Here is a 22,054-nt window from a genome sequence, read left to right as displayed (position 1 = left end):
TATAGGGACTGGTCCCCCTTGACAGTGCTTGACTCACATCCACAGGAAAAACCTGTGGTGAGCATCCATCCCAAATCAGGACCCCCTGAGGCATGCGGCCATCGGCTGCGCAACCCTAGCCTCGACGTCGAAGTGTCGTGCTAATCTTTTTGACAGCAACCTTTCTCTTCCGAAAACTTCCACGAGTGTATGTACCATACCCTACATTGCGGCGCCCGTGCGGTGACAAGAACTCGTTGCACATCCGAGTTGACAACTGTGGCAGTGCGGCCCTCTCGCCGAGGGTAATCGTCTGACTCGGCAGCGCCCAATACTAAATTGGCCAGGCTCGTTGAGCCGACCTATTAGTCCGCTGCACCCATTCAAGCTCGCTGTATTACCTACTATGCAGGGCACTCCCGAACCTATACTCGGCTCGAAACGTGCCCATAGCCCCCGACCGCCTCCGGCTAAACGAGCGAAAGCTGCCCAAGCTTGTTTTTCATGTAGAAAACACAAGACTCGATGCGAGGTGCTGGATGGAGAGTCCGGAGTGCAGTGTCATCGCTGCAATGTACTAAACTTGACCTGCTCATTCGAGGATACCAAATGTCCCTCTGGCGCCTCCAGCACGCGTGTCCAGGCACATGCCGCTGACGTACCGAAGGTCGACCGACGTGCATCCCTACCAGCCTCTTCAAGCAAAGTGTCGGAGGTGGTTCTGGACAGCTCCTTCGACCCGCCAAAAGGCGTCCTGAAGGCATGGGAGAGTCCCGCTCCCGACTCCCCGTCCTCATTCAGGGACCAACCCCCAGATAAGGTCGAGGTCGACCTTTCAGACCCAAAACGTCTCTTGCCTGAGCAACAACGTCCGTGGGGGTTATTGAAACTCCCTGGTGGCTTCGACGGCACTACCGTACCAATGCTCGCGATGCAAGCTCTCATTCGTTCAGGCATCAACGGGGAGGATGTTCTCAAGAGCAAAATCCAACAATCGCTATTCCATATCCTCGGTAGGGAGCGAATGCAATATCTCACAGACATGTACGCCAAGTCCCTCTTGCTTGGGCTCTTATTAACGTTCGGTTATCTACTGCTAGTTTCGAAGAATGTTATAATCCCTGGCTTAACCTACAACCAAATCATCACAGCGACAGCCCTTTTGTTCAACTTGCCCAGTGCTGTGTCGCATCCCGCCATCTTGACCCACCAATCCGATCAATCGTCACCCCACAACTGTATCGGCTAGCAGACGAGGCAATGTTCAAACAAGTCTTCAGTCCCTTGCCATCTACTGACGCAATCCTTGCCACCAATATCCATTCTCTTTGGGTGCCTGTCGGTGACTCAGCATCCAGAGAGACGCGCGATGGTCGCTTGCTCGCCACGGCAGCTGTCAGCATGGCCATGAACCTCCGCTTGAGCGAAGCTATGACCTATGCGTTGACCCTTGGCAAGCAAAAGAAGCCCAATGAACCTCCAAGTTCGGAACTCGTAGAAGCACTTGATAAAGCGCGACTTGTGCGTTTATTTTGACATCCCTAACAGTCATCTGAGAAATGACTTCTTCATGCAGTGGTTCTCCCTCAACAATGTTGAGACCATGTATGACTCCTTCGTCGTTACTCGGTTGCGCTTCTAATGTCCTCGTCCTTGAAGGCTGTGTCATGGTACAGGTCGTGACCCGATATCAGATTGCAGCAAATTGGTGCATGATGCCATTGCAACGACCTCGGTGGCCACTGTGCCATTGGCCCGAGACATGCGACTAATGCTTACCTCTCGCCTACTTGCCCTCACTGCCCACGGCCTTTCGTTACGACTTCAGTCTAAAAACGACCTCGGTGTGTTTTACAGGGATGTGATTGATTTCCTTGCGCGTATGGACAACCTCGAACATTTGATTGCCCCATTTACTGGTACGTGGTGACCCTTGCTCATCCGGCGATTTGCCCATACATTATTAACGCTGACGCATAGTTCTAGCAGGACACGAAGTCTTCTATTTCAGCATGCTGCAATTTTATTACCAGACGCACCGGCTGATGGTCATCCTGCACGTGGTGATGGAGTTAAAGCGGGTATATGAACACGACAAGCTGGAAGAGCCTTGGTTCGAAAGCGTGGAACATAACGGAGTTAAGCTCGTTGTGAGCTGGGGGTCCCAGGCAATGGCGATTGCAGATAGTGCTCTGATAACCATACTTTCGCGGCGCGAAGACCGACTTCTGAGTGCTGCACCGGACCACTTCTTCGCAATGGTAATGCTTGCGACGTTGTATATCATTCTTTGCAAGTGGTCAGCGGCAGAGAGGGGCGGTGAACAGCTTCCTGGGTCGTCCGACCTGCTCCTCTCCCGGACGATAGAGCTATTGTCTCGAATATCCTGTTCGGCAGACCACAGTGCAGCCAAGTGCTCCCGCACCATCGAGGAAGGACTATTATCCGTTCGGGAGAAACTTGCCAGCCGCTTCCCCCGGGAAGCCTCTCGGACGACGTGGCAACAGCATCCCAATGCGCCGGCTCAGGGTTATGCAGAGGTGAACGGGAGTGCTGGATATTCGAATATCTCCACCAGCCGTGGATACGCTGACGAAGGTAACGCAACGACGCCGCATTCTGCGGTTCCTCATGATCACGCGGTGAACCTCCCGCCCCCACCGCAGTCGTTCTCGATCAATGACCCAAATTACTTCAACTCTGAAATTTTCTTCGACAACGAATTTTGGTCATTGTTTATGGCCAACCTATCAGAGGAAAATGGTATGTATATAGGAAGATAGCAAATAATCTTTTCTGTTGTCCGTGATATAATGACCTGTAGGCGTGTAGCATGGACATTTACAACTCTTACTATTACCCTTGTGCCCCTAGTGCGAATGTAATTATACCAAGGCCACTTTCTCCCAAAAAATGATGTGATAACCTCCAGCAAACAGGTGGCCTTGATCATCGTATGTACAGGTGGGGGATGGGAGTGTAGAGGAACTTATGTAGTGGGAAGTGATTTTGTAGGTACAGAGGCGACATGCCTCAAGATGATTAAGGAGAGGAAGGCGGGCGCGATCTATCTGAAGACTCAGAGGATGCCTCGGATGTGTTTGATTCAGATGATGAGTGCGAAAACGATTCTGAGTCGCTGTCATCCTCACCCGAGTCATCATTGGACACGTTCCTCCTTCTACGTTTCGCTTCGAACACCCCTAGACCTAGATTCTTTTATAACAATATGAGTATCCGGGTAAAGGTGCGAGCAAATTACCGACCATCTCGATATATTGTTCTTCGTCCTTTCCTATGTTTTCGATGTCCAGGTCCTCTGGGTTTTGTTGAGCGAGAGCCTCGTTAGACTCACGAAGGGCCGGGAGAAAGGCCTGGACGCGAGAGAGGACTGTCGGCGATAGGTCAATAAGACTTTCCCCCGAGCGACAAGGATACACACGTTCCGTGGGTGGCTCTATTGGATGGGTTTTGCAGTCCAAAATCCCAGGAATCCTGGGGCCAGAAGCGGTATCCCTGGCTGCGTTGGCCTTCGACGTTTCGTTCAACCTCTCGAGGAGAGTACCTGAGAAGCAGGTGATCAAGGGTCCGTGGGGCCAACCAAGATAGCACGCAGCGACGAACGAATCCGATCCTGCCGTTGTTCCTCGTCTTCCACTTCTAGTACGGTGCTAGATTTTGCCTTGGACATGATGGACTGAGAAATCGAAGCTGAGACTTTGGGAACGATTGCTTTCTGTCGGGTTTTTGGTAGACTAAGAAATAGGAGACTTGCGTAACGATCGTAATTAGCTTAGCGGGTTTGGTCGTGCTCAGACCTACTTGAACGCCATTCCAACGGCTGGAGTCGATCACGACAACATCATCACTGGTAGGTAACTGCAAGGACCATCCACGCTAGTACTGCTCAGTACGATGTCCACCACACCGCGCATCCGCGTTGTCGTCCAACTCCCCTATGACAGGCCAGAGAACCCTCTACAAGACCCTCCCCATGTACGTCACTTCGCAGTCTGGCCTCGGAAAGATGTTTAGCACCGTTGATGGAACAGATAGAATGGAACGCCGAAAAGGCTAACATTCTCTGGGAAGTAATCGCGCTTTCTCGGACGAGTGATAACGGCGGGACCGACTGTACGTATCATCCGTCCCCGCATCTCTCCTCACGTTTAAAGCGTTGAGAATAACGACAGGGAAGGGCCTTGCAGCACACCTTGAAGTACCACTGCCGTACCTCCTGTATCGTGCCCAGGCCCGTTACGAGGAGGACCTTCGCGGTCTCAAGGACATCCCTGGAGTTCTTTCGCATCCAACCTCTCAGCAACCTACAAGTGGAGTGCCATCCTCTTCACGTCGCCCTTCGTCGTCAGCGGGCGCATTACCTCATTTAGGTGCGCCAGCGGCTACGGCACCAACCGTAGATCGGGGCCAGTCACTCTCTATCCGCATACCCACCAGAAAGATAAGTGGTGGCGCAGCCAGCGCGCGGACGCTTACAGGGTCTGCGATGTCCGCTACCCCACTTGGTGTTCGTTTGCGATTGAACTCGCTTACGCACAAGTCCCCATCCAAGACCCGATTTCCGCATGCGCAACGGCAGGGGCAAGCCAGGATTTCTTCTCCTACGGCTACTCTCCAGGAAATTGTTTTAAGGCGTTCTACTGCGTCGCTCCGATCTCCATCTCCATTTTCCGAAGGGGAACCTAGCGACTCCAGTGATACTTCCGAGGTAATGGGGAGGAAGGAGGAAGAAGAAGAAAGAAACGCGGAGGAGAGGGAAGCGTTGGATAAGAAGCTAGCACAACTGCAAAAAATGATGACGACTGAGATGGTTGGACTAGTGCGAAATCCTCCTTCCCAGAACAAAGGCAAGGAGAAAGAGGCCATACGGGGTCGAACACCTTTTCCAATGCCGATTATTAGCACTACTACCGCTGGCTTGTCTGGGGTCATTGCAACAGGTTCCCCAGCCAAACCACGGTTTAGTGAGGACATTGGCTTTGGTTTTAGACAAGAAGGAATGGGCTTTGCACCTAGAAATAGGGACCATAGTGCGAGTGTTTCGAGTGTTTCCTCCCCACAGGGATCAGTACCATCCATTCCATCACCTACGTCCCCGCCCTCACCTGGACCCGTGATAATTCCGTCTTCTCAAACTCCTCATGGCCAAGCGCACTTTCAAACACATGGTTATACTCATACACATCTCCATCCACATTCCCAAGCGCCCTCACTTTCGACTTCACCGATGGCACGTCATATCCCGTCCTCCAAATCAAGCTCTCCTCCAGTCATCTCTGCGCAAAACGCAAGAGGCCATGCACATCTGCGTACCATTGGGCAAGGAACAGGCCCTCTGTATGGCGCAGCAGTTGTCAGTGAAGGGGAAAGCACACAAGGGAGTACAGCGAGTAGCTTCAGCGATCTGAGTGGTAAGGTTGTGTCCATACTTTCCTTGGACATATATCCAATTTCTTGCACACACAGATGCCAGCGTTTCAGCCGTCTGCACTGGAGAGTGCACTTATGTCTAATTTTCGTACAGGAGGGTCAAAGATGTAGGTACTCGCGGATTTTTTGTACGGAATTACTCATGGATGCGCATCCTAGGTCGACCATTGCGAGGAGCAGATTAGGTGGAAGAGGTACGCGCCAGTGAAAATGTTTTTCTCTTTGTATGTAGACGAGATCTTGGTTATCATTGCGACCAAAAAAGGAATTCTCCCTATTCATGTACCGGAATTAGCCGACCTAGAATATGTCCCCAGGTGCTTCCTTCCTTGGTGGCTATTGAGCTTTGTGCTCCGACCTGCTGGCATCATCATCTACCTATCATCTATCTAGCAAGTAGGGGACAGTAGTTGTCGCTTGACAAGTACTGGCCAGTTGTCGCTACCAAGAACCACACAACCTCGAACACCTCAGTGCAATCAAAATGCGGCTGACTTTTGTCAATCAAGATGGAGATGCATACTTTCTCGAGATAGACCCAAGCATGCAACTTCACGATGTTATGGTTCTCCTCGAGGCGGAGGTGAGCCGCGCGCCTTTACCCATGACCCTTGAAAAACGGACTGACACAGTATCACCCAAAATATTGCGCGTGCATCCGGCGTCCCTTTGCTGGCTGAATCGATCTCATGCAACTGCCGGCAGTCGGATATCCCTGTTTCTGACCAAACCATCTACTTCGAGGGGAGACTTCTTAGCAATCCCCACGCAACGATGTCACAATTGGGGCTCGTGGAGGATTCGATGTTGTATATCAGGAGGCCGTCAAGTGTATCGGTAGGGAGGTAGGTTCACACGCAGTCATCAGTATCAGGCATTTATGTTACATCGTCCATAATGGTGACGTTTGGTCAACGTGCGTCTGTGCAAAAATGCATAGACAGACTGGCATCCAAGATGCAGAAACGGCACGGCTACAGTTGTTGGGTAATCCGGAATTAATGGCACGACTGCAGGCGGTACGAATTTGATTGCTTCACTCTTTGACGTCGTGAGTGAAAAATGGTTTCCCCCTGTTTTAGACGCGACCAGAGTTATTCGAAGCTGCCAAACATGACCCTGCCAGATTCGCTCAACTTTATCATCAACTGTCCGAACGTTTGGCTGCAGTTGAAACTGAGCGTCAGCGGGCCATGGAATTGCTTCATTCCGACCCGTACAACGTCGAAGCGCAGAGACGCATTGAGGAAGCGATCCAACAACAAGCAATCATGGAAAATATGGAGCATGCGCTGGAGTATAGCCCTGAATCCTTCGGAAGGGTGACCATGTTGTAGTAAGCAAATCTCCTACACGACAACACTGTTTCTTTCTGGTGTGGCTTATTTCGGCGTAACGAGTACTGACTTTTTCCATAACAGTGTTCCCGTCGAAGTCAATGGCCGCCCCGTCAAGGCATTTGTAGACAGCGGTGCGCAACAAACCATCAGTATGCCATTTCCTTCCTTCGTTTCCGCCGCTCCATTTCACTATCTATAATACAGTGAGCCCAGAGTGTGCCGAAGCTTGCAAGCAAGTCCTTTAGAAAGTTAGCTGCTTCATTCTGATACTTACACGAAGGTCACGGCAGTGTCATGCGACTTTTAGACAAGCGATTTGCGGGTATCGCGCGTGGTGTAGGTACAGCCAAGATCCTCGGCAGAGTGCACAGTGCGCAACTTAAAGTGGGCAACGTGTTCCTGCACTGTTCATTTACTATTATCGAGGTGCGTTTCTTCTGTCATGCAGTCTCGCTTGCGTAAACTCAGACGATTTCCGACTCTCCAGGGCCGCGAGGTTGACCTCCTCCTCGGCCTTGATATGCTTAAGGCTCATCAAGCTTGCATTGACCTCGAGAAGAATGTTCTACGTATCCAAGGCTGTGAAGTCGCCTTCCTAGCTGAACACGAACTTCCCGAGAAAGCGCGCGCCATGGAAATGGCCGGTGAGATTCCTCCTTCACCTGTTGCTAATTACATCTGCGGCAGGAGCAGGGATGGGTCGTGCAGGGGTAGATGGGCCTTCCGTGCCCGGACACCTACGGGACTCATCGGGATCGGGATCACACTCCTTCCCAGGAGGCGGACAGCGACTGGGTTCCATGCCAGCGGCTTCTGACTCACAAGGAAGCCATCCGAGGGCAGGCCAATCGGAGACCTCGAGATTTCCCGAGAACTCTATCCAAACGCTTATGGATCTTGGGGTAGTGAGGGAGGAGGCGGTTAGGTTGCTAGAGGCTGCGGGTGGCAGCGTTGACGTTGCTGCAAGTATGTTGTTCCTATGAAAGACGGCTCGAAAAGCAATATCCGGCGGGAACGAAAAGGTCGCCCCGAAGAACGAGCTATAAAACTTTGGATTGTAGTCAACTCATTGTTCTCACGTGCGGGATGGAGCCACAGGTGCTAAGGGATGAAAACAATTTTTACCCATAGATGCATGACCATGTAACACTAGGAATACCACCCCTGACCTTGCACAGACATCTAGTGTTCTCCTCAATGCAAGACATTCTCAAACGTTCGGATTTAAATGAAATGGTCGACTATGGAAAGGAATACACCCGTGTACGGTGCACCGACCTTGTGCAATCAACATACAACCATACAAAATCGACATGTACCGCCGTAGCACACGATTGACGTCAATATGCGGGGATTCCACCACGAAGTCCAGTATAACGAGGCACCACAACGAAATGCGGATACGGTATCTGTGACATGTGCAAGTGTATGGTGGGCAAATGGTGAGACCGTTAGCGGTAATTTACCTTAAAAACTGGCGGTACCGAAGCCTTTTGTTGGGACGCAATCTGCATGAATATGTTCCGAAGGTCTGAAATGGCGCACGCAAGTCCGCGACAAGTTGCGCAATGCTAACCTCTGCGATACAACTTACCCAACCTATGTGTTTCTTTGGCTGGCTGGGACCCGATACCTCTCTGCCTTAAAGCTTGTGCGGTTACTGTACAACCTTGGACGCTTATATTGGGGTAGCCTCGTCTGGAAAAAAATCCTTGATAAATCCACACCTTTGGCCAAGACTTTCCAATGACACTGCATGTTAGAAATCCATGGAGAACATGGAGAGGAAGAAAGGCTGTTATGAATTTTGACTAAGCTAGAGGTTATTAGCTACACGAGGCCCGGAAACGTTAAGTACCTCACCCAGTAGTACCATGCTCGGTAATGGTCATCTGCAACCCAGGACGCGGGTTACCTGAGACAACGTCGATTCGTTGGTTAGTTCATAGACTGACCTGGCCACATGGTGAGAGCGTCAGAGACACAGATGGGGGAGTTGGCGACGCAGTGGGGTGCTGCAAGCGGCCCCAAAAAAGGCGGAAGCAAACGTCAAGGTTAACATCCACGACAAGACTCCACCTGGAAGCTGCCCTCTACTCATGTTGCTGAGATCTCGCGCCGTTTCGCCGTGCGCGAACGTGGGCGTTGTGGAATACGTATGGTGAAGAAATGGAGCGTCCGTGCCGGATATCCGCCGGGACACCATCAAGTCACCGATCGAGCGTGTGGACCTGGCCCACGGGTTCACAACCTTCACCTTGCGCCTCCCAAGCCCGGCCTGAGGCTGAGTCGAACCAATCGTTACCGCATCGCAGTAGTGCAGTCATCTCAGAGCGAGTATTTGTCACAGCGGAGTCAGTTGCGACCATGGGCGTGAAGTATGTTCTTTCTTCAACGACCATTGTCTGTTCCAGGATCCTGATACACTCATCACTTCGCTCCTTTCGCATGATCTACTCCATCGGGGGTCCCGTCTGGGTGTGCGCACGCACTTTGTTATCATCGGCGACGCACTTCGCGGCTCGCCCTATCCCGACCGTGCGATCGTTGCCACATGTCTCGCGCCCTCCCGTAACTGCATTGTTGCAACGACCAACGGCCCATTTGATTACGGGACCTCCAAAACTGGTTGTGAATCTGGAAACTGTGTTGGATGATGCTGAACAAAGTCCTGCACCTGTGCTTCAGCCTGTTTTCGACAGTGTCTCCAACCCCTTCCCTGCACTACCACCCATCCACTCGAAAGACATCGAGCGTCGAGTATTCACCCATCGGAGCTACCATGGCCGGCCAAACCATGTTTTTGAAGATCATCTAGGGGATCCCAGTCCTGACAATGAAAAGTGAGTTACTTTGTTGATTATGTCTTGGACCTGGGTATATTTCCATTGGTGTATGTGGGCAGATTGATTTATTGATCATTGCAGATATGAGCATTTAGGGGATACTGTCCTCAGCCTTGTTGTAACCAAGATCCTTTTTGATGACTACCCATTGCTTCATGTGGGCCCCTCAACAGTATGTTTTCCTTGGTTGCTGGCATTCCAAAAGCATTGGTAGTTGATTGTTGTTCCTCTTCATCCACCAGAAACTTCGTGCCCTGGTAGTGGGTAATGCCACCCTTGCAAATATCTCTTGTCAGTATGGGCTTCACCATCACCTGAGGCTTCATACTGCACAGGAAGTTACACTTAGAGCAAGCCTGAACATTCAAGGTGAGTAACTGATGACATTAATTCTTGGGACCTGGATGTTTAATTTTTTGGGTTTGAACAGCTGATGTATTTGAGGTAAGCTTACCCCCTTTGATCAATAACACTTGGCATACTGATCAGGGTGTCACCATTGACTTAGTCCTATATTGGTGGGCTCTACTGTGACCAGGGACTGCCTGCTGTTGAGACCTGGCTGAGGGCCCTTTTCATACCATATATAAAGGCAGCCTATGATCATGTCAGAACTCAGCATGGCCTGCCTCCAGCTTCACTTCCAGATGACAGCTTGACAGCTTTTGGGGACATGAGCAGGAAGACTGGTGCAATAATTGATGATGAAAGTAGTGGCTTAACTCGTGGTCATCTGGCCCTCTTCAATCAACTAATGCACAAGAAACAGTTGGATGTGGAATGGGTATATACCACTAGTGAGGTGGGAGATAAAAATGTCACAACTCCAATTTGGAGTGTCAGAGCTGAAGTTAATGGAGAGGTGTATGGGAAGGGTAAGGGGAGGACAAAGAAGGCTGCCAGAAATGAGGCTGCAAAGAAGGGACTAATGAAGTTGGGGATGGACATGTAGATGTGGTATAGTAGGTTGGCCAAGGTGAGTAACATACCCTGCCTTTTTTTCCTTCCTGAGACTCATATTTGGCATAGGTACTAGTTTGTTTGACATACAAGACAAATCCCATCTGCATTCTCTATTCAGACCCTTACTGGCAGAGGGTTTCAAGTAGGTCCCAGAACATCATGGAAACCCTCAGCTTGTTGGGAGTTTGAAGAGATAATGGAGGTGGGATTTGTATCTTGTATACCCTCACATATACCCTTGCCTTGTCTATGCATTTGCCATTATGATTTCTGATACTGTTCCTCTGAATCTGCTGTCATTGTTTTGCTGTTATGTTTAACACATTAAGTACACTGTAGTTTTTCCTGTCTACCACTGATCTTACATAGTCCTCCTGTCAAAATCTATGTTTTTCTTGTGCCCCTCAGGGTTTATAACTGCAATTGACACCTCAGCCAGCATATGCAGATTTGAAGATATGAGGAACTAAACTTTTAAAATTAAATACAGGGGTTCCTCCACAGGCTGCAGGGAGTGCTTTCAATCATTGTCCTGTATCATTGGTCATCTTTGGCCTTCTAAAAAGTATTTCAAACCCAATCAACAACTGGTAGTGCACCACACACCCTACCAAAGGTTTTCAAATTGAGTTGATGGAAACATGGTCAAGAAGAGGTACCTCACTGGTCAACTAGCCAAGTTACTGATTCTCAGAAGGTCTCATAGCTGCAGAGAAGGCAGGGCAGATATCAGCCATGACCATGGCACAGGATTACATTGCCAGGTCTTTCACCCAAGTAGAAACTCACATAGCTGCAACACTGATAAGACTCCTTTACAGCCTCCTAGGATACATACAGCTGGTTTCCCTGAAACCCTAAAACTTCTGGAAGACAATGATGACTGTTGCATGCAGGTCAGCAGGCATAAGGCTAGTCAGTGCAGTAATAAATGGTTGTTTCCCTAATCATGGCTTTGGTTTTTAAGACAAAAAAACCAAATGAGAGGTTAACCCAAGGACCTACCATGTTGCATATTCAGACACTGACCAAGTTACACAAGTAAGATCACCACCTGGCAGATGACCCATTGGCAATCAGTGGCCAGAGAAGGGGGAATGGATTGTGAAACATGAAATACAGAGCCTGTGAATTCAGCAGACTATGCCGGTGAGGAATCCGGTGTCAAGACTGATAAATGATCTTGGTAAGTTGAGTCCCCAGCATCACTTCCCGGGCTTAACGGCCGGATGGGTCCCAGGGTATGCATGAAACGAACCAACTTCGTGCCCCGCAGTGACGTCGAGTTGTAAGGTCTGAAAAGGGAAGAGAAGTATCAGAGACCCCACCGATTCGGATGTCATCTCATTTGGCATCAGTGGAGTCCAACCAAGGTCCAGCCCCACAATAAACCTGCCCAAACCTGCTAACTGGTTCGTCGCCGAACCCACTAGCATCGAACGTCGAGTACTAATCTTGCAGCAAGGCTATTACCATGGAATTAACGTTTGTCGATGACTTGGGGGATACGCATGTTGTGGAGGCGGACCCAGGTTACGGGCTCGACAGTATCATGGCGCATCTCGAAGAGGAGGTGAGTTGCTTTTCGCCCCACCTGGTGTTGGCGTATGCTATGACTGAACGGTCTCTTTCTCATTTCGTAAACTGATGATGTACTATGGGTTTCACTTCCGTTGGCGGAATTGATTTTTTCCTATATCATGGATGAATCCAAGTAGTCAGGCATCCCTGTCCAAGAGCAAGCTATCGTGTTCAATGGGGTCCCACTTGCTGGTTCAAAAACATTGCGAGAATTTGGTGTGGCTGATAAGTCCATGTTGCTGCTCCGGAGACAACGAAATACCCCAGTCAAAGGGTAGATGCTTGTTTGTGATCTTGTCTGGAAGTTGCTTACACTTCATGTTCTGTGTCGCGTTAGGCAGTTCGCCGATGATGGGTTGCAGGGGCAAATCGAAGTAGTGTCTCGACAACGAACGATCATGGAGAACATGGAGCATGCATCCGAACATATCCCCAAGTCATTCGAAAGTGTTACAATGCTCTGGTGGGACGAGTCTCTTGTCATCTGTCTTCCCCATGCGTACTCACTGCTGAAATGCCAGCGTTCCCGCCGAAGTCAATGGTCGTCCTGTCAAAGCTTTGGTAAACACCTATGCACAACATACTCTCAGTACGCCACTCCACCGTCCGATCCTCCACCTCTGACACCCGTCCTTGTTTGCATTCAGTAAGTCTAGGATGCGCGGAAGCTTGCGGGTAAGCCTCTGAACTCATGCATGTCGTTCTGGTACCGGCGCTCAGTACATGTCAGTATAACACAACTTGTTGACAAGCGCTTTGAGGGCACTGTGCAAGGCTCTGCCACACCCCAGGTTGTCGGTAGGGTGTACAGTGCACAATTGAAATTCGGCAACTTGTCTCTAAACTGGTCGGTCACAGTCGTGGAGGTAGGGACGCATATTACGTGTTACCTTTGAACCAGGAACTTACGGTCGTTGTACATCTCCAAGGACCCCAGAGTTGATATGCAAATTGGCCTCGACCTGCTTAAAGCCCACCGCGCTTGCATTGACCTTGAAAGGGGTGTTCTCCGTATTCAAGGATATGAAATCGCCTTCCGAAAAGATATATGATGAATTGTGTTGATAAGGTTTTATTTTCTGCTGCGAGCATGGTTGATGAATAACTGGGAAGGTGGTCTTCGTTGCTGAATAGTGCGGATATCTAAAAGGAATGCTGTACAGAGGGGAGGAGTGTATTTAGGTATACATGGATGAAACACTAGGAATACAGCTTATGGAATCTCTGCAACCCCATCAGATCAAGCTAACTCTTGTCCTTACTAAACCACCTCTCCAGTTTCTCATTCCTGCACTTCGGTGGTGCGACGAATCAGCCTGCATTCTCGCGAAAGCGTCTTGTATATGCTCAGGTCTCAGCGCTGTTCGCGCCTCCGGAGGCGGCAAGAACAACGAGCTAGTTGGAAGCGGCGTATCATCGTCGTCATCATCCTCGCCATCTATTCGTTCCCTTCTCGCTCGCTTTGCAGCCTCAGTTTGAGAGTTCGCTTTGCGCTTCCCAAGAAGGGGGGAAGTCGAAGAAGGCGCATAATCGTCGCGAAGGTAGGATTCTTCCAAAGACTTTTTCACCTCCAGGCCCGCGAGAGTCAGTGATCGAACCATCTCGAAGGCGAGGAAACCGACGATATCAATAGTATCGTCGTTAGGCCTCAAGTCCAAGTGGGGAGGGAGGTTGAGGAAGTCACGAAACCGTTTAGCTAAGATGTGTGAATTAGTACAATAAACGTTGACTTTTATCCACACACCCATCTCGCAAAGAACGACCATGCACACCTTTTCGATACGTGAAACTTGCTTGCCTACAATCTGAATAATGCTGATATTCCTCTCTCGTCATCTGTCTTGTTGCGTCGTCTGCCTCCTTCAATCTCTGGATGCTGGCCTCGTGTGCCTCAATGTCATCCTCGTCTTCCTCGTCGTCAGATTGGTGGCCCGCCTGCCGGAGTACCTCAGAATAGATCGTCGAGATTTCCCAGGGGAGTTTGATGGTTATTTTCTGGGCCTTGGCCGCCAGCTTGTCTTCGTAGATAGGTGTAAGTTATGAACAGCCTGCAATACAGTTCTGCCAAACAAATTAAACAAAAAGCTCACCATCACCGTCTTCTAGCGCTTCTACCTCCATTCCACCGCCCCCATCTCCCCCTGAGTCCTTGGCATGCTTCCGCACATCTTTCCACGAGAGGTACGTGCGAAGCCGGTTTACCTTTCCACGGTCATGTCGAATGAGAAAGATGAGGTCCTCAGCGGTTATGAATTTTGCGTTACGACGGTTGGCAAGAGCACGGGCTTGAAGGATCTTGTGATGAGTAGTAGCCGTTTTGAGAGCACAAGACGAGGAGTGGACGTACTAGTTCGATAAGCTGGCTACGAATGATGTCCTCTACGAGATTGACGGTCTCGTGATTGGGGTCCTGAATCTCACCAAAGACGAACATCTACCATGCATGCATCGATAATTAACTTGATACGACTACGGAATGCACATACCATCTGAGATATCTCCTGTATGTATTTGTAATCCCTCTGTCCATCGGATTTTTTGGCTATTTGTTGCGCTGCCGTCAGGGCTGGAAGTGCTGTTGTCGCACTCGTTGGTGTTGCTGTAGGCACAGTTAGCTGCCGTGACATTTACTGGTCCTGTCGACGAGGCAGTATGAGGTGGCGGGGGGTTCCCTAATGATGCTGCGGACGACGGAGCTGGTGTGGAAGGTGCTGGCACCGCCAACTGTGCGCCTGTGTTGGTGGTGAGGGCTGTCTGGATGGGAGGAGGGGCTTGTTCAGATCGTTTGTAGTAGTCCATTGAGCCCACCTTAAATGACGTTTCACAGGCGTAATTTGTTGGTAAACAGAATAGGAAGCGGGCCTTAGTCAGCAGCGACCCTGCTTGTTCAAGGACGACCATGAGCACACCAACAGTTCAGAACCTGGAAGAGGCGGCTACGATTGCATCCGAGTATATATCAAGTGAGTGTGTCACCGCATCTTACCAAGTGGCATAGTTACATCCGTCGTCTCACAGCGCTCGAGAACATACCCGGTGAAATTCAGTTCCTTCTCCAGGAACTTCGTGCCAAGGAGACGCAATCTCAAGGTATGTCACATTTCGTTATCCATCAAACTACCCTTTTTAACTGTACGGCGACAAGAACTCCAACAAGAAATTACTCGCGACAGTCACAAATACATTCGACATGTCCTTCGTTCTGATTCGGATAGCTCCTCCAAAGACAAGGCACTCACACCTCCCACTGAGAAAATCAAATCAGCTCAAAAGACACTTGAAAAACTTGCGGACGAGAAAGTTGCCATCGCGGAACGGATCGTAAACATGCTCACGCGGAAACGGTCACGTTTGGACTACGACCTCGCACGCGTGCTCGCGTTGCAAGGAGAACCCGATCCAGCTGCTATTGTCGCCGGTGCGGCACAGCCAATTTTGTCGTCTGGCACGAGCATTAGTGCTACTGGCTCAGGGTATATTCTTGGTGGCCGGAACCCTGCTGCTCAGATCAATGAAAGTTTACGGAACGCGTTCGCGGGGGGTATGCCAGTGCCGTTGTCGGCAGGTGGAGGTCTAGTTTCAGTTAGTACGAGAAGTGGGGTGGAAGAGTCTGCATATAAGAGTGAGTGCTTGTTTTCTTTAGGATGACGCGGCATGGTCTGGACATGACGTACTGGTCAGAGCGCAAGCTAACTGCGCAGGACTCCATAAAGATGCCGTCCCCCGCACCATCGCATGTAGCATCCGCTGGGCGCGGGCGTCGCAAGAAGCGGGGGGTATCATCTGAGGCGGATGATTTCGAGATGGAGTTCGCAGAGGAGACACAAGGCACGGAGGATGCAGAGGGCGAAGAGGTGGATGGGGAGGAAGGAGATGATGGGGAAGACAAGGAGTTGTATTGCTTCTGCCAGAAACTGAGCTACGGCGAGATGATCGCGTGCGACAATGCAGGTTGCCCCTACCAATGGGTAAGCATCGTACCTCTCCACCATACTCCGCTAATCTTGGCGCCAGTTCCACTTGCCGTGCGTGAATTTAAAGCAACCGTTGCCGGAACGATGGTACTGCGCAGAATGCACCAAACGGGGGATGGGTGCCACTTCTGCACCCGGTCGCAAGGGCCGGAAGAAGTAGATTGTTCATCAAGAACAAACATAGCTGCAGGTACCCACTCACCCAGACTACTGATTGGCAAGTTGAAGGTGAGGGGCCGTGTCCAGTGCTTACACCGTGCGTGGAGAATGATCAGGCGGCCGCCGTAATTTTGTCAGGATCCTTTTCTTACACTCTGCCACTCAAATGTCTGACTGTTTTGTAGGACTGAGCCCCTTTACCTGCGCGCGAAGCTAAGGAAAAGCGGACATTCGGAGATTGCGCGCGTACTGAACTAATGCCGACACTTGATGATTCATTTTTGTTGTCGTCTAAGCATTCTTTGGAAACTACAGGATTGCCAATAACAATAAGAAACCAAACCCAGCTTTGTCGACTTTGGGGGAAGTAAGGTGGGGGATGTCCAGCGAGTGGCAGTGTCGGAAAAAGGGAGTCATGGAATAAAACGGAATGAAGACTTACGAAATACCAAGAGGCAGTCACCCCTAGTCACCTCCACACCCATGTAGATCGACTGGCGTGGGATGGGTGACTGAAGGTTTCGATGTCGCCAGTAAATATGACGTGAAGAACTTCCCAGGAGAAGGGGCGCACCTCTCCGAGAACCCGAATGCCCAGTCCATCATTATCGATAATTTTTGGCTGGCTCGCCACTCTGTACGTCGTTTGACTTGCAAGGCCTTCCTTTTTTTCGACGCGGGGTCCATTCTACGTCTGCACTGACGCACAAAAGACATATATGCAGTGACCCAAGCAGACCAGGCGGTCCAGAGAAGCATCGGCTTCGAGATGTAAATATGTAAGCACTCTCTGACTCCGTACTCCTCCACATGGCATCCCGACGTCAACGACACCCACGCCTGTCAATGACACCGAACGCGGCACGATCGCAATTATGTATGAGTTAAGTTTGGAATTTGAACTTCGATAAACGCGAACTCATTTTCATTGGGTGCTCGTCATTTTATTGACATCGACATGACATGTTAACTACTGTAGCTTGACAGCATCTGCAGCTTTTAGAAAGTGGGTTACACGTATGCATGCGTACACACCGACATACACCATGCGTCCGGGCCAATTGGATTTGTTTGTGGCTGTACACCTCTGTCCACGCACTGCGCAAGGCCGCACAAACCGATTATCCGCCGATCGCAGCTATTATGGGTGACCTTGGATCCACCCATGTATGTGGGTTCAAACGTCTCGCGGCGTTGGATTCTAATATGTGTCAGCTGGACCACGTACATATATCACTTGTCCGACAACTTGAAAGATACCAGCTATGAACGGGCTCCAAAGAACTTTTCCCCCCTGCCAGTGTGACATTGTCTCGATCTACAATATCTATCCCATGACCCAGACCCCCCTGGCTAGGCTGAACTTCTCGTCATCTATGACAGACATTGTAATAACGTTACATATAAAAAAGTTCATCTAGTTAGTGTTGTGGCAGCTCGTCGTCGGTTGAGTGCTCCCCCCGTGCGGAGACAGACAAGCTACTAGATCAGAGGTGGCTACATAGTATTCCCGGCTTCACATATACCGATACCTCCTCAGGGCACCAATTGAACGCTGAATGCTGAAGGACCCGTAACCCCAATCATTCGTCATCGGTCTCTTTCCCCAGCGAAGGCGGAGGAATGCAACTGTGTAATGCGCTCCATTGCGGTCTAGCCGCTGCGTACCCAAACCCAATACAGCGTAGTTCCTGTGACTCTTATCCACCAGACCAGGACGCAACCGCACAGCTCCGCAGTAGTAACTTTGCTCCGACGCACTGCACCACACTCCCAGGATCCAGCCGAAGCTCGCAACTATGACTTTCAGGTACTCATTGGGACCCTCTGTCTTGGGGCCCATATAGTAACCTCTGAAAGGTGATCAAGCCGCACCTGTGCTCCCTTGGTTGACCGAATTAAAATATCCACCAGGGCTCTGCCGCTCCGCAATTTAGGACCACATGTAGCGGCGGTACAGGTTTGAAGGTTTGGATTGATGCTCTTACTCGTTTGTATAGTACACGCGGGCATTATCATCTACGTTTAAGTCGCCGTTGATTCTTCATCCAGTGAAATAGGAGGGGAAAACTACCTTTACAGTGTCTCGCTGACGACCGTTCCTTCGGAGGGGCTTTAGTATGGGTAACCTTTCGGACTTTATTCTCTCCCGAGGCACTGTTGAACTCTCCAGCTTACTGTCACCTTTGACATTCACAGCTCGCCGATCAGTGCACGAGTACAGTGGGTCTGCGCCACGCACACTAAAATTCGTCGTAGTAAGCAGCGATGGTTTAATGGACGTCGAACTAGCTGTAATAATTTTTTTACAATTTCAAACCTTGCATAGGATTCAGGAGACTATGAGAACCAACACAACCTGTCTAGGAAGTACAAATAGAATGTAGCTGGAAGCGCTCGGAGCCGTGTTGATGATGTGTGTGCTTCATTGAACTTCTTATCTATGTGACGCGTGTCCGGGAATCCACAGACTTACCGTGAGATACGGATATCATTTCATGTTGGGGGGGGGACTTTGAACGCAAAGCAGAATTGACGAAGCTCGAACATGATTATCGATGGTGTTTGGATGGAGTCGCAAGTCTAATGCTCATCATCGCAGCGTACGTCAAGTCCAAAACACGTCTTGAGACTACGATGATCGCTTAGCCAAAAAATGAAAACAGATTTAAACCATATTGTCATCCTCACTGCCTGAAACTCTTCACCCCATCGTACTTGCAAGTTTGACTTGGTTCCAGAAAGAAGTCTGGGCTGACAGGTTGGTTGATCCTTGTTCATCGCGACGTGTAGCTGCGGCACTTGCTACAGCGCCCCTAAAGGTGTTGATATGAGCGTCTGCAACCATGATGATGGTATTAGAGAAGTACTTGAAATAGAATCGCCGGGGGCGATGGTGGGTTCTGCATCGGGTGTTTTATATACATTGTAGGGTTGACGGAGAAGGCTAACGATGTATTAACCCGAATGTTGCCCTAGGGAGAAAGTATTCATTCTCATGGCTATGCGTCTGTCAACTCGACAACTCGAGGGGGGCTGCGCACGCACCACCCACATGCACGCAAGCTCGATGCATTAACTTGTTTCCCTCGGCTGTGAGTACCAAAAATATGACGTGTGCAGGGACGGTTTCAATGACTTGCTGAATTGTTCTACTAATACATTGAGAGCGGTTTGCCATCTCCGAGGTCTTTTTTCATTCCCACATTCGGTGGCTCTGTAGTTGGCATCGCAAAACTGATATCAAGCCACATACTACTGTGGGAAGCAGAATACTTGAACGTTGAAAGGTCATCCGGTCGCTAGATTCGTGGCGTTCCATGGCAGAGGGTAGTGCCGTATCGTGCTCGTCAGGTGCGGGGGAGATCGTTTTATGGTTCGGAGAGCTGTTCCCCAATGAAGGAATTCTACATACTTTACATGGTCGAACCTTGTGCTCCATGCCTCAAATAGCACTGCAGTATTGCCATCAGTCCAGGTACTTTCATGCCTCGTGAGACGCATATCAAGGGCACACATTTCCAATTGCGGGTGCTCGGTTTTCATGCCCAGGACAGCTGAAGCAAACATCTGTAGTACTGATTGAACAGCACGGTGTTTCAAAGTACGCGAGGGAACAAAGGACGCAGAATAGAAGGAAAGAAGGGGGCACGGGAGAAGAAGAAAGAGTGGAAATATGATGGACTACGACACGGCGCTCATCACGATCACTTTTTGCCTGTGCGAAAGGCGAGGCGGGGGGCGTGAGACGCGCAACAAGTGCTGTGAAGACCGCCAGTGTTACCAAGAACAGTGCGACGGCGCGGATCGCAAGATGTAGGTCAATGCTATGTAGGACGAGAGGAAGAAGGGGGAATATCAGTACTGGGGTTGGCTTCCACGGTGGCGATGCGATGGGGAATCCTGAGAGGTGACCGACGGGGACGTCGTGGGAACTGAGGAGGAGAGTCAAGTAGTACTCGTCATCAAGAAGCTCGAGTGGAGGGAGGATGTGTGTTTCAAACAGAAGGGGGTAGATTGCAACCTGAAATGACACGTGGGGCCATGCTGAGAGAGACACAGCCATCGGGCAAGCTGTGTGTGAGAACATACGTAAATTGCGGGTGTTTGTTTATATGCGCGTGTTTGGTTGTTTGTACATGCGATAAGGCAGAATCGGAGATCTGGCGGAGTCCGGAGGTATGCGGGATGTTCCGATCGACCCGAGATAATGGTACGGGCTGAAAGAAAGAGTAGCCGGGATCTGGTGGAGTGAGATTGGGCTATGCCATATAAGGGATTGCCATATCTGGTGACGCGGACTCGTTTCTTATAACTAACTGGTGTCGTCGTCGTCGTCGACCAGTCCTCTGCTGACGGGTGTTGTTTTTTTTCTTTTTCCTTTTCTTTTTCCTTTTTCCTTTTTGTTTTTTGTTAAAAAATAAAGTATGGACTTTGAGGCGTCGTCGTTCGCATCGCCCGCCTCGTTCTCAGACACGTCGTCGACCCCGAGGACACCCTCGCCACACTCAGCCTCGGACATGTTCATCAGCCTCAAACATCACCCGATCACCGAATCCTCCCTCTTCCATGATTCCGAGTCGCTGATGTTCAACGACGTCGCCGTCTACCCCCAGTCCAGCTATGCACAGTCCCCGTCTCTCCTCCAGGAGCTGTACGACCAGCCAAACGACCACTTCATCGACGACCAGGCCCACTACAACGAATGGCACCAGCACCAGCAGCACCTCCACTTCCGTGCCCACGACCACTCCGGCACCGTCGTCCGTCGCGCCACTTTCCCCTATGTCAGACACGACCAGCTCCAGCAATACCCCTCCCCCCATCTCTATGACCTCTGTCCCCCTGTGTATCATGAGCCTGAGCCTGCCCACCAAGCTATCAAACTCGAAGATACCCCCCTGATTGTCCCCTCCCAGCTCGGGTACTCCACTCACGCCATCCACTCCCACCATAACAACGCCCCTTCCTACCTCTCCCCTGCAACCGGCGGAACAGTCGCCATACAGCACACAGACGACGCAGCTAGCAAAGAAACGCAGTACCTGCGTCGTCGCTGTTTCAACTGTCACACCACCGAGCCTCCCTCATGGCGTCGCTCCACCCTCAACCCAGGGAAGATCGTTTGCAACAAATGTGGCCTCTATGAACGCACCCACCTCAGACCACGCCCCCTCCGGTTTGATGAACTCCGTGCAGGTGGAAAGACGCGCAAATCCACCGGTGTGGCCCAGCCTGACAAAAAGGGTCCAAAAACACCCGCTGCTGCTGTCACTTCCTCTCCACAGATCAAGAAAGAGCAAAGAGAGTTTGGTCTCATACGTCGCGCATCGGTCTCTAGCAGTGTGTCCAGCAGTGGTGCTATAAGTGATTGGGACGACAATGGTAAGGCGCCCCATCCAACGTTTGCCCCTCTTTCTTACCCATCGCAGTGTCCGTTTACTCCTCCCAACCCCCCACCCCCGGATCGGCTTCCGGCCAGTTGTCTGCCTTCTCTTCCCCTGCTGTCACAACGTTCCCCATTCCTCGCTCTTCTCAAAGTCCTCCGGCTGACGCTGGGGTGCAAGCCCCCATTCGCTTGCCAAATGCTCCTCTCTCGGACATTGCAGTCTTTCCAGCAACAGCAGCCCCACCCCACACCGAGAAAGGCTGCCACCTCCCCCGGTTACTTCTCCCAGCCGGTGGCATATCAAAGCCATGCGCAGCGCAACGTTGCTTTCACATCCGATTCTCCCGCTCTTCTCCAAGTCTCACCGAAGAC

General features: G+C 50.6%; 9 protein-coding genes across 9 annotated transcripts; 5 read left to right on the top strand and 4 right to left on the bottom strand.

Moving 5' to 3' along the window:
* The first annotated feature begins 1 nt into the window (after nt 1).
* F5J12DRAFT_6460 (uncharacterized protein) lies at nt 2-2,813 on the top strand. Its single transcript, XM_051740197.1, has 5 exons — nt 2-1,023; nt 1,080-1,500; nt 1,556-1,584; nt 1,639-1,898; nt 1,960-2,813. The coding sequence occupies exons 1-5, from the start codon at nt 386-388 to the stop codon at nt 2,760-2,762; spliced, it is 2,151 nt and encodes a 716-aa protein (XP_051605425.1). The 5' UTR covers nt 2-385; the 3' UTR covers nt 2,763-2,813.
* Nucleotides 2,814-2,910: 97 nt separating this feature from the next.
* On the bottom strand, nt 2,911-3,917 carry F5J12DRAFT_6429 (uncharacterized protein). The gene is made up of 6 exons (XM_051740194.1): nt 3,802-3,917; nt 3,604-3,749; nt 3,422-3,544; nt 3,246-3,370; nt 3,132-3,195; nt 2,911-3,069 (listed from the first exon to the last, which is right to left on the bottom strand). Exons 1-6 carry the CDS (start codon nt 3,810-3,812, stop codon nt 3,059-3,061), a joined length of 480 nt encoding a protein of 159 aa, XP_051605424.1. The 5' UTR covers nt 3,813-3,917; the 3' UTR covers nt 2,911-3,058.
* F5J12DRAFT_901883 (uncharacterized protein) lies at nt 3,895-5,638 on the top strand (the record flags this gene model as incomplete). Its single annotated transcript, XM_051748226.1, has 7 exons — nt 3,895-3,975; nt 4,032-4,113; nt 4,173-4,370; nt 4,401-5,124; nt 5,260-5,416; nt 5,467-5,537; nt 5,590-5,638. The coding sequence occupies 7 exons, from the start codon at nt 3,895-3,897 to the stop codon at nt 5,636-5,638; spliced, it is 1,362 nt and encodes a 453-aa protein (XP_051605423.1).
* Nucleotides 5,639-8,158: 2,520 nt separating this feature from the next.
* F5J12DRAFT_790233 (uncharacterized protein) lies at nt 8,159-8,940 on the bottom strand. Its single transcript, XM_051743819.1, has 6 exons — nt 8,726-8,940; nt 8,634-8,662; nt 8,498-8,581; nt 8,437-8,447; nt 8,347-8,411; nt 8,159-8,278 (listed from the first exon to the last, which is right to left on the bottom strand). Exons 1-6 carry the CDS (start codon nt 8,733-8,735, stop codon nt 8,238-8,240), a joined length of 240 nt encoding a protein of 79 aa, XP_051605422.1. The 5' UTR covers nt 8,736-8,940; the 3' UTR covers nt 8,159-8,237.
* Nucleotides 8,941-9,218: 278 nt separating this feature from the next.
* F5J12DRAFT_711423 (ribonuclease III domain-containing protein) lies at nt 9,219-10,568 on the top strand (the record flags this gene model as incomplete). The annotated part of the gene is made up of 5 exons (XM_051740705.1): nt 9,219-9,613; nt 9,698-9,788; nt 9,859-9,985; nt 10,047-10,060; nt 10,125-10,568. 5 exons carry the CDS (start codon nt 9,219-9,221, stop codon nt 10,566-10,568), a joined length of 1,071 nt encoding a protein of 356 aa, XP_051605421.1.
* A 2,827-nt stretch (nt 10,569-13,395) lies between these two features.
* F5J12DRAFT_901881 (TFIID-18kDa-domain-containing protein) lies at nt 13,396-14,787 on the bottom strand (the record flags this gene model as incomplete). Its single annotated transcript, XM_051748225.1, has 5 exons — nt 13,396-13,856; nt 13,933-14,178; nt 14,251-14,455; nt 14,508-14,594; nt 14,647-14,787. The coding sequence occupies 5 exons, from the start codon at nt 14,785-14,787 to the stop codon at nt 13,396-13,398; spliced, it is 1,140 nt and encodes a 379-aa protein (XP_051605420.1).
* A 272-nt stretch (nt 14,788-15,059) lies between these two features.
* Nucleotides 15,060-16,294, top strand: F5J12DRAFT_710515 (uncharacterized protein; the record flags this gene model as incomplete). The annotated part of the gene is made up of 5 exons (XM_051740652.1): nt 15,060-15,123; nt 15,179-15,250; nt 15,306-15,782; nt 15,842-16,128; nt 16,175-16,294. 5 exons carry the CDS (start codon nt 15,060-15,062, stop codon nt 16,292-16,294), a joined length of 1,020 nt encoding a protein of 339 aa, XP_051605419.1.
* A 284-nt stretch (nt 16,295-16,578) lies between these two features.
* On the bottom strand, nt 16,579-17,178 carry F5J12DRAFT_5998 (uncharacterized protein). The gene is made up of 3 exons (XM_051740170.1): nt 16,868-17,178; nt 16,736-16,805; nt 16,579-16,602 (listed from the first exon to the last, which is right to left on the bottom strand). Exons 1-2 carry the CDS (start codon nt 17,050-17,052, stop codon nt 16,763-16,765), a joined length of 228 nt encoding a protein of 75 aa, XP_051605418.1. The 5' UTR covers nt 17,053-17,178; the 3' UTR covers nt 16,579-16,602; nt 16,736-16,762.
* Nucleotides 17,179-20,726: 3,548 nt separating this feature from the next.
* On the top strand, nt 20,727-21,916 carry F5J12DRAFT_680466 (uncharacterized protein; the record flags this gene model as incomplete). Its single annotated transcript, XM_051740239.1, has 2 exons — nt 20,727-21,678; nt 21,726-21,916. Coding segments are annotated over 2 exons (1,143 nt in total), but the record flags the coding sequence as incomplete, so codon positions are not given.
* Nucleotides 21,917-22,054: the final 138 nt, after the last annotated feature.

The sequence above is a fragment of the Pisolithus orientalis genome (genome assembly GCF_024613125.1).
Source record: "Pisolithus orientalis strain OTSU chromosome Unknown F5J12scaffold_1, whole genome shotgun sequence".
Lineage (NCBI taxonomy): Eukaryota > Fungi > Basidiomycota > Agaricomycetes > Boletales > Pisolithaceae > Pisolithus > Pisolithus orientalis.
This window is presented reverse-complemented; position numbering and strand designations above follow the sequence as displayed.

Excerpts from the sequence above, each read along its gene's own strand:
- F5J12DRAFT_6460 (XM_051740197.1), top strand. The coding sequence starts at position 386 with ATGCAGGGCACTCCCGAACCTATACTCGGCTCGAAACGTGCCCATAGC. Across the intron at positions 1,024-1,079 it reads ATGCAATATCTCACAGACAT|TTTCGAAGAATGTTATAATC; the intron begins GTACGCCAAGTC and ends ATCTACTGCTAG. Across the intron at positions 1,501-1,555 it reads CACTTGATAAAGCGCGACTT|TGGTTCTCCCTCAACAATGT; the intron begins GTGCGTTTATTT and ends TTCTTCATGCAG.
- F5J12DRAFT_6429 (XM_051740194.1), bottom strand. Across the intron at positions 3,545-3,603 it reads ACAACGGCAGGATCGGATTC|GTACTCTCCTCGAGAGGTTG; the intron begins GTTCGTCGCTGC and ends CCTGCTTCTCAG. Across the intron at positions 3,371-3,421 it reads AATAGAGCCACCCACGGAAC|TCCTCTCTCGCGTCCAGGCC; the intron begins GTGTGTATCCTT and ends TATCGCCGACAG.
- F5J12DRAFT_790233 (XM_051743819.1), bottom strand. Across the intron at positions 8,582-8,633 it reads ACCGAGCATGGTACTACTGG|TCAAAATTCATAACAGCCTT; the intron begins GTGAGGTACTTA and ends CCTCTAGCTTAG. Across the intron at positions 8,279-8,346 it reads GGGTAAGTTGTATCGCAGAG|ATTGCGTCCCAACAAAAGGC; the intron begins GTTAGCATTGCG and ends ATATTCATGCAG.
- F5J12DRAFT_5998 (XM_051740170.1), bottom strand. The coding sequence starts at position 17,052 with ATGCTTCTCTGGACCGCCTGGTCTGCTTGGGTCACTGCATATATGTCT. Across the intron at positions 16,806-16,867 it reads GCATTCGGGTTCTCGGAGAG|TCACCCATCCCACGCCAGTC; the intron begins GTGCGCCCCTTC and ends CGAAACCTTCAG.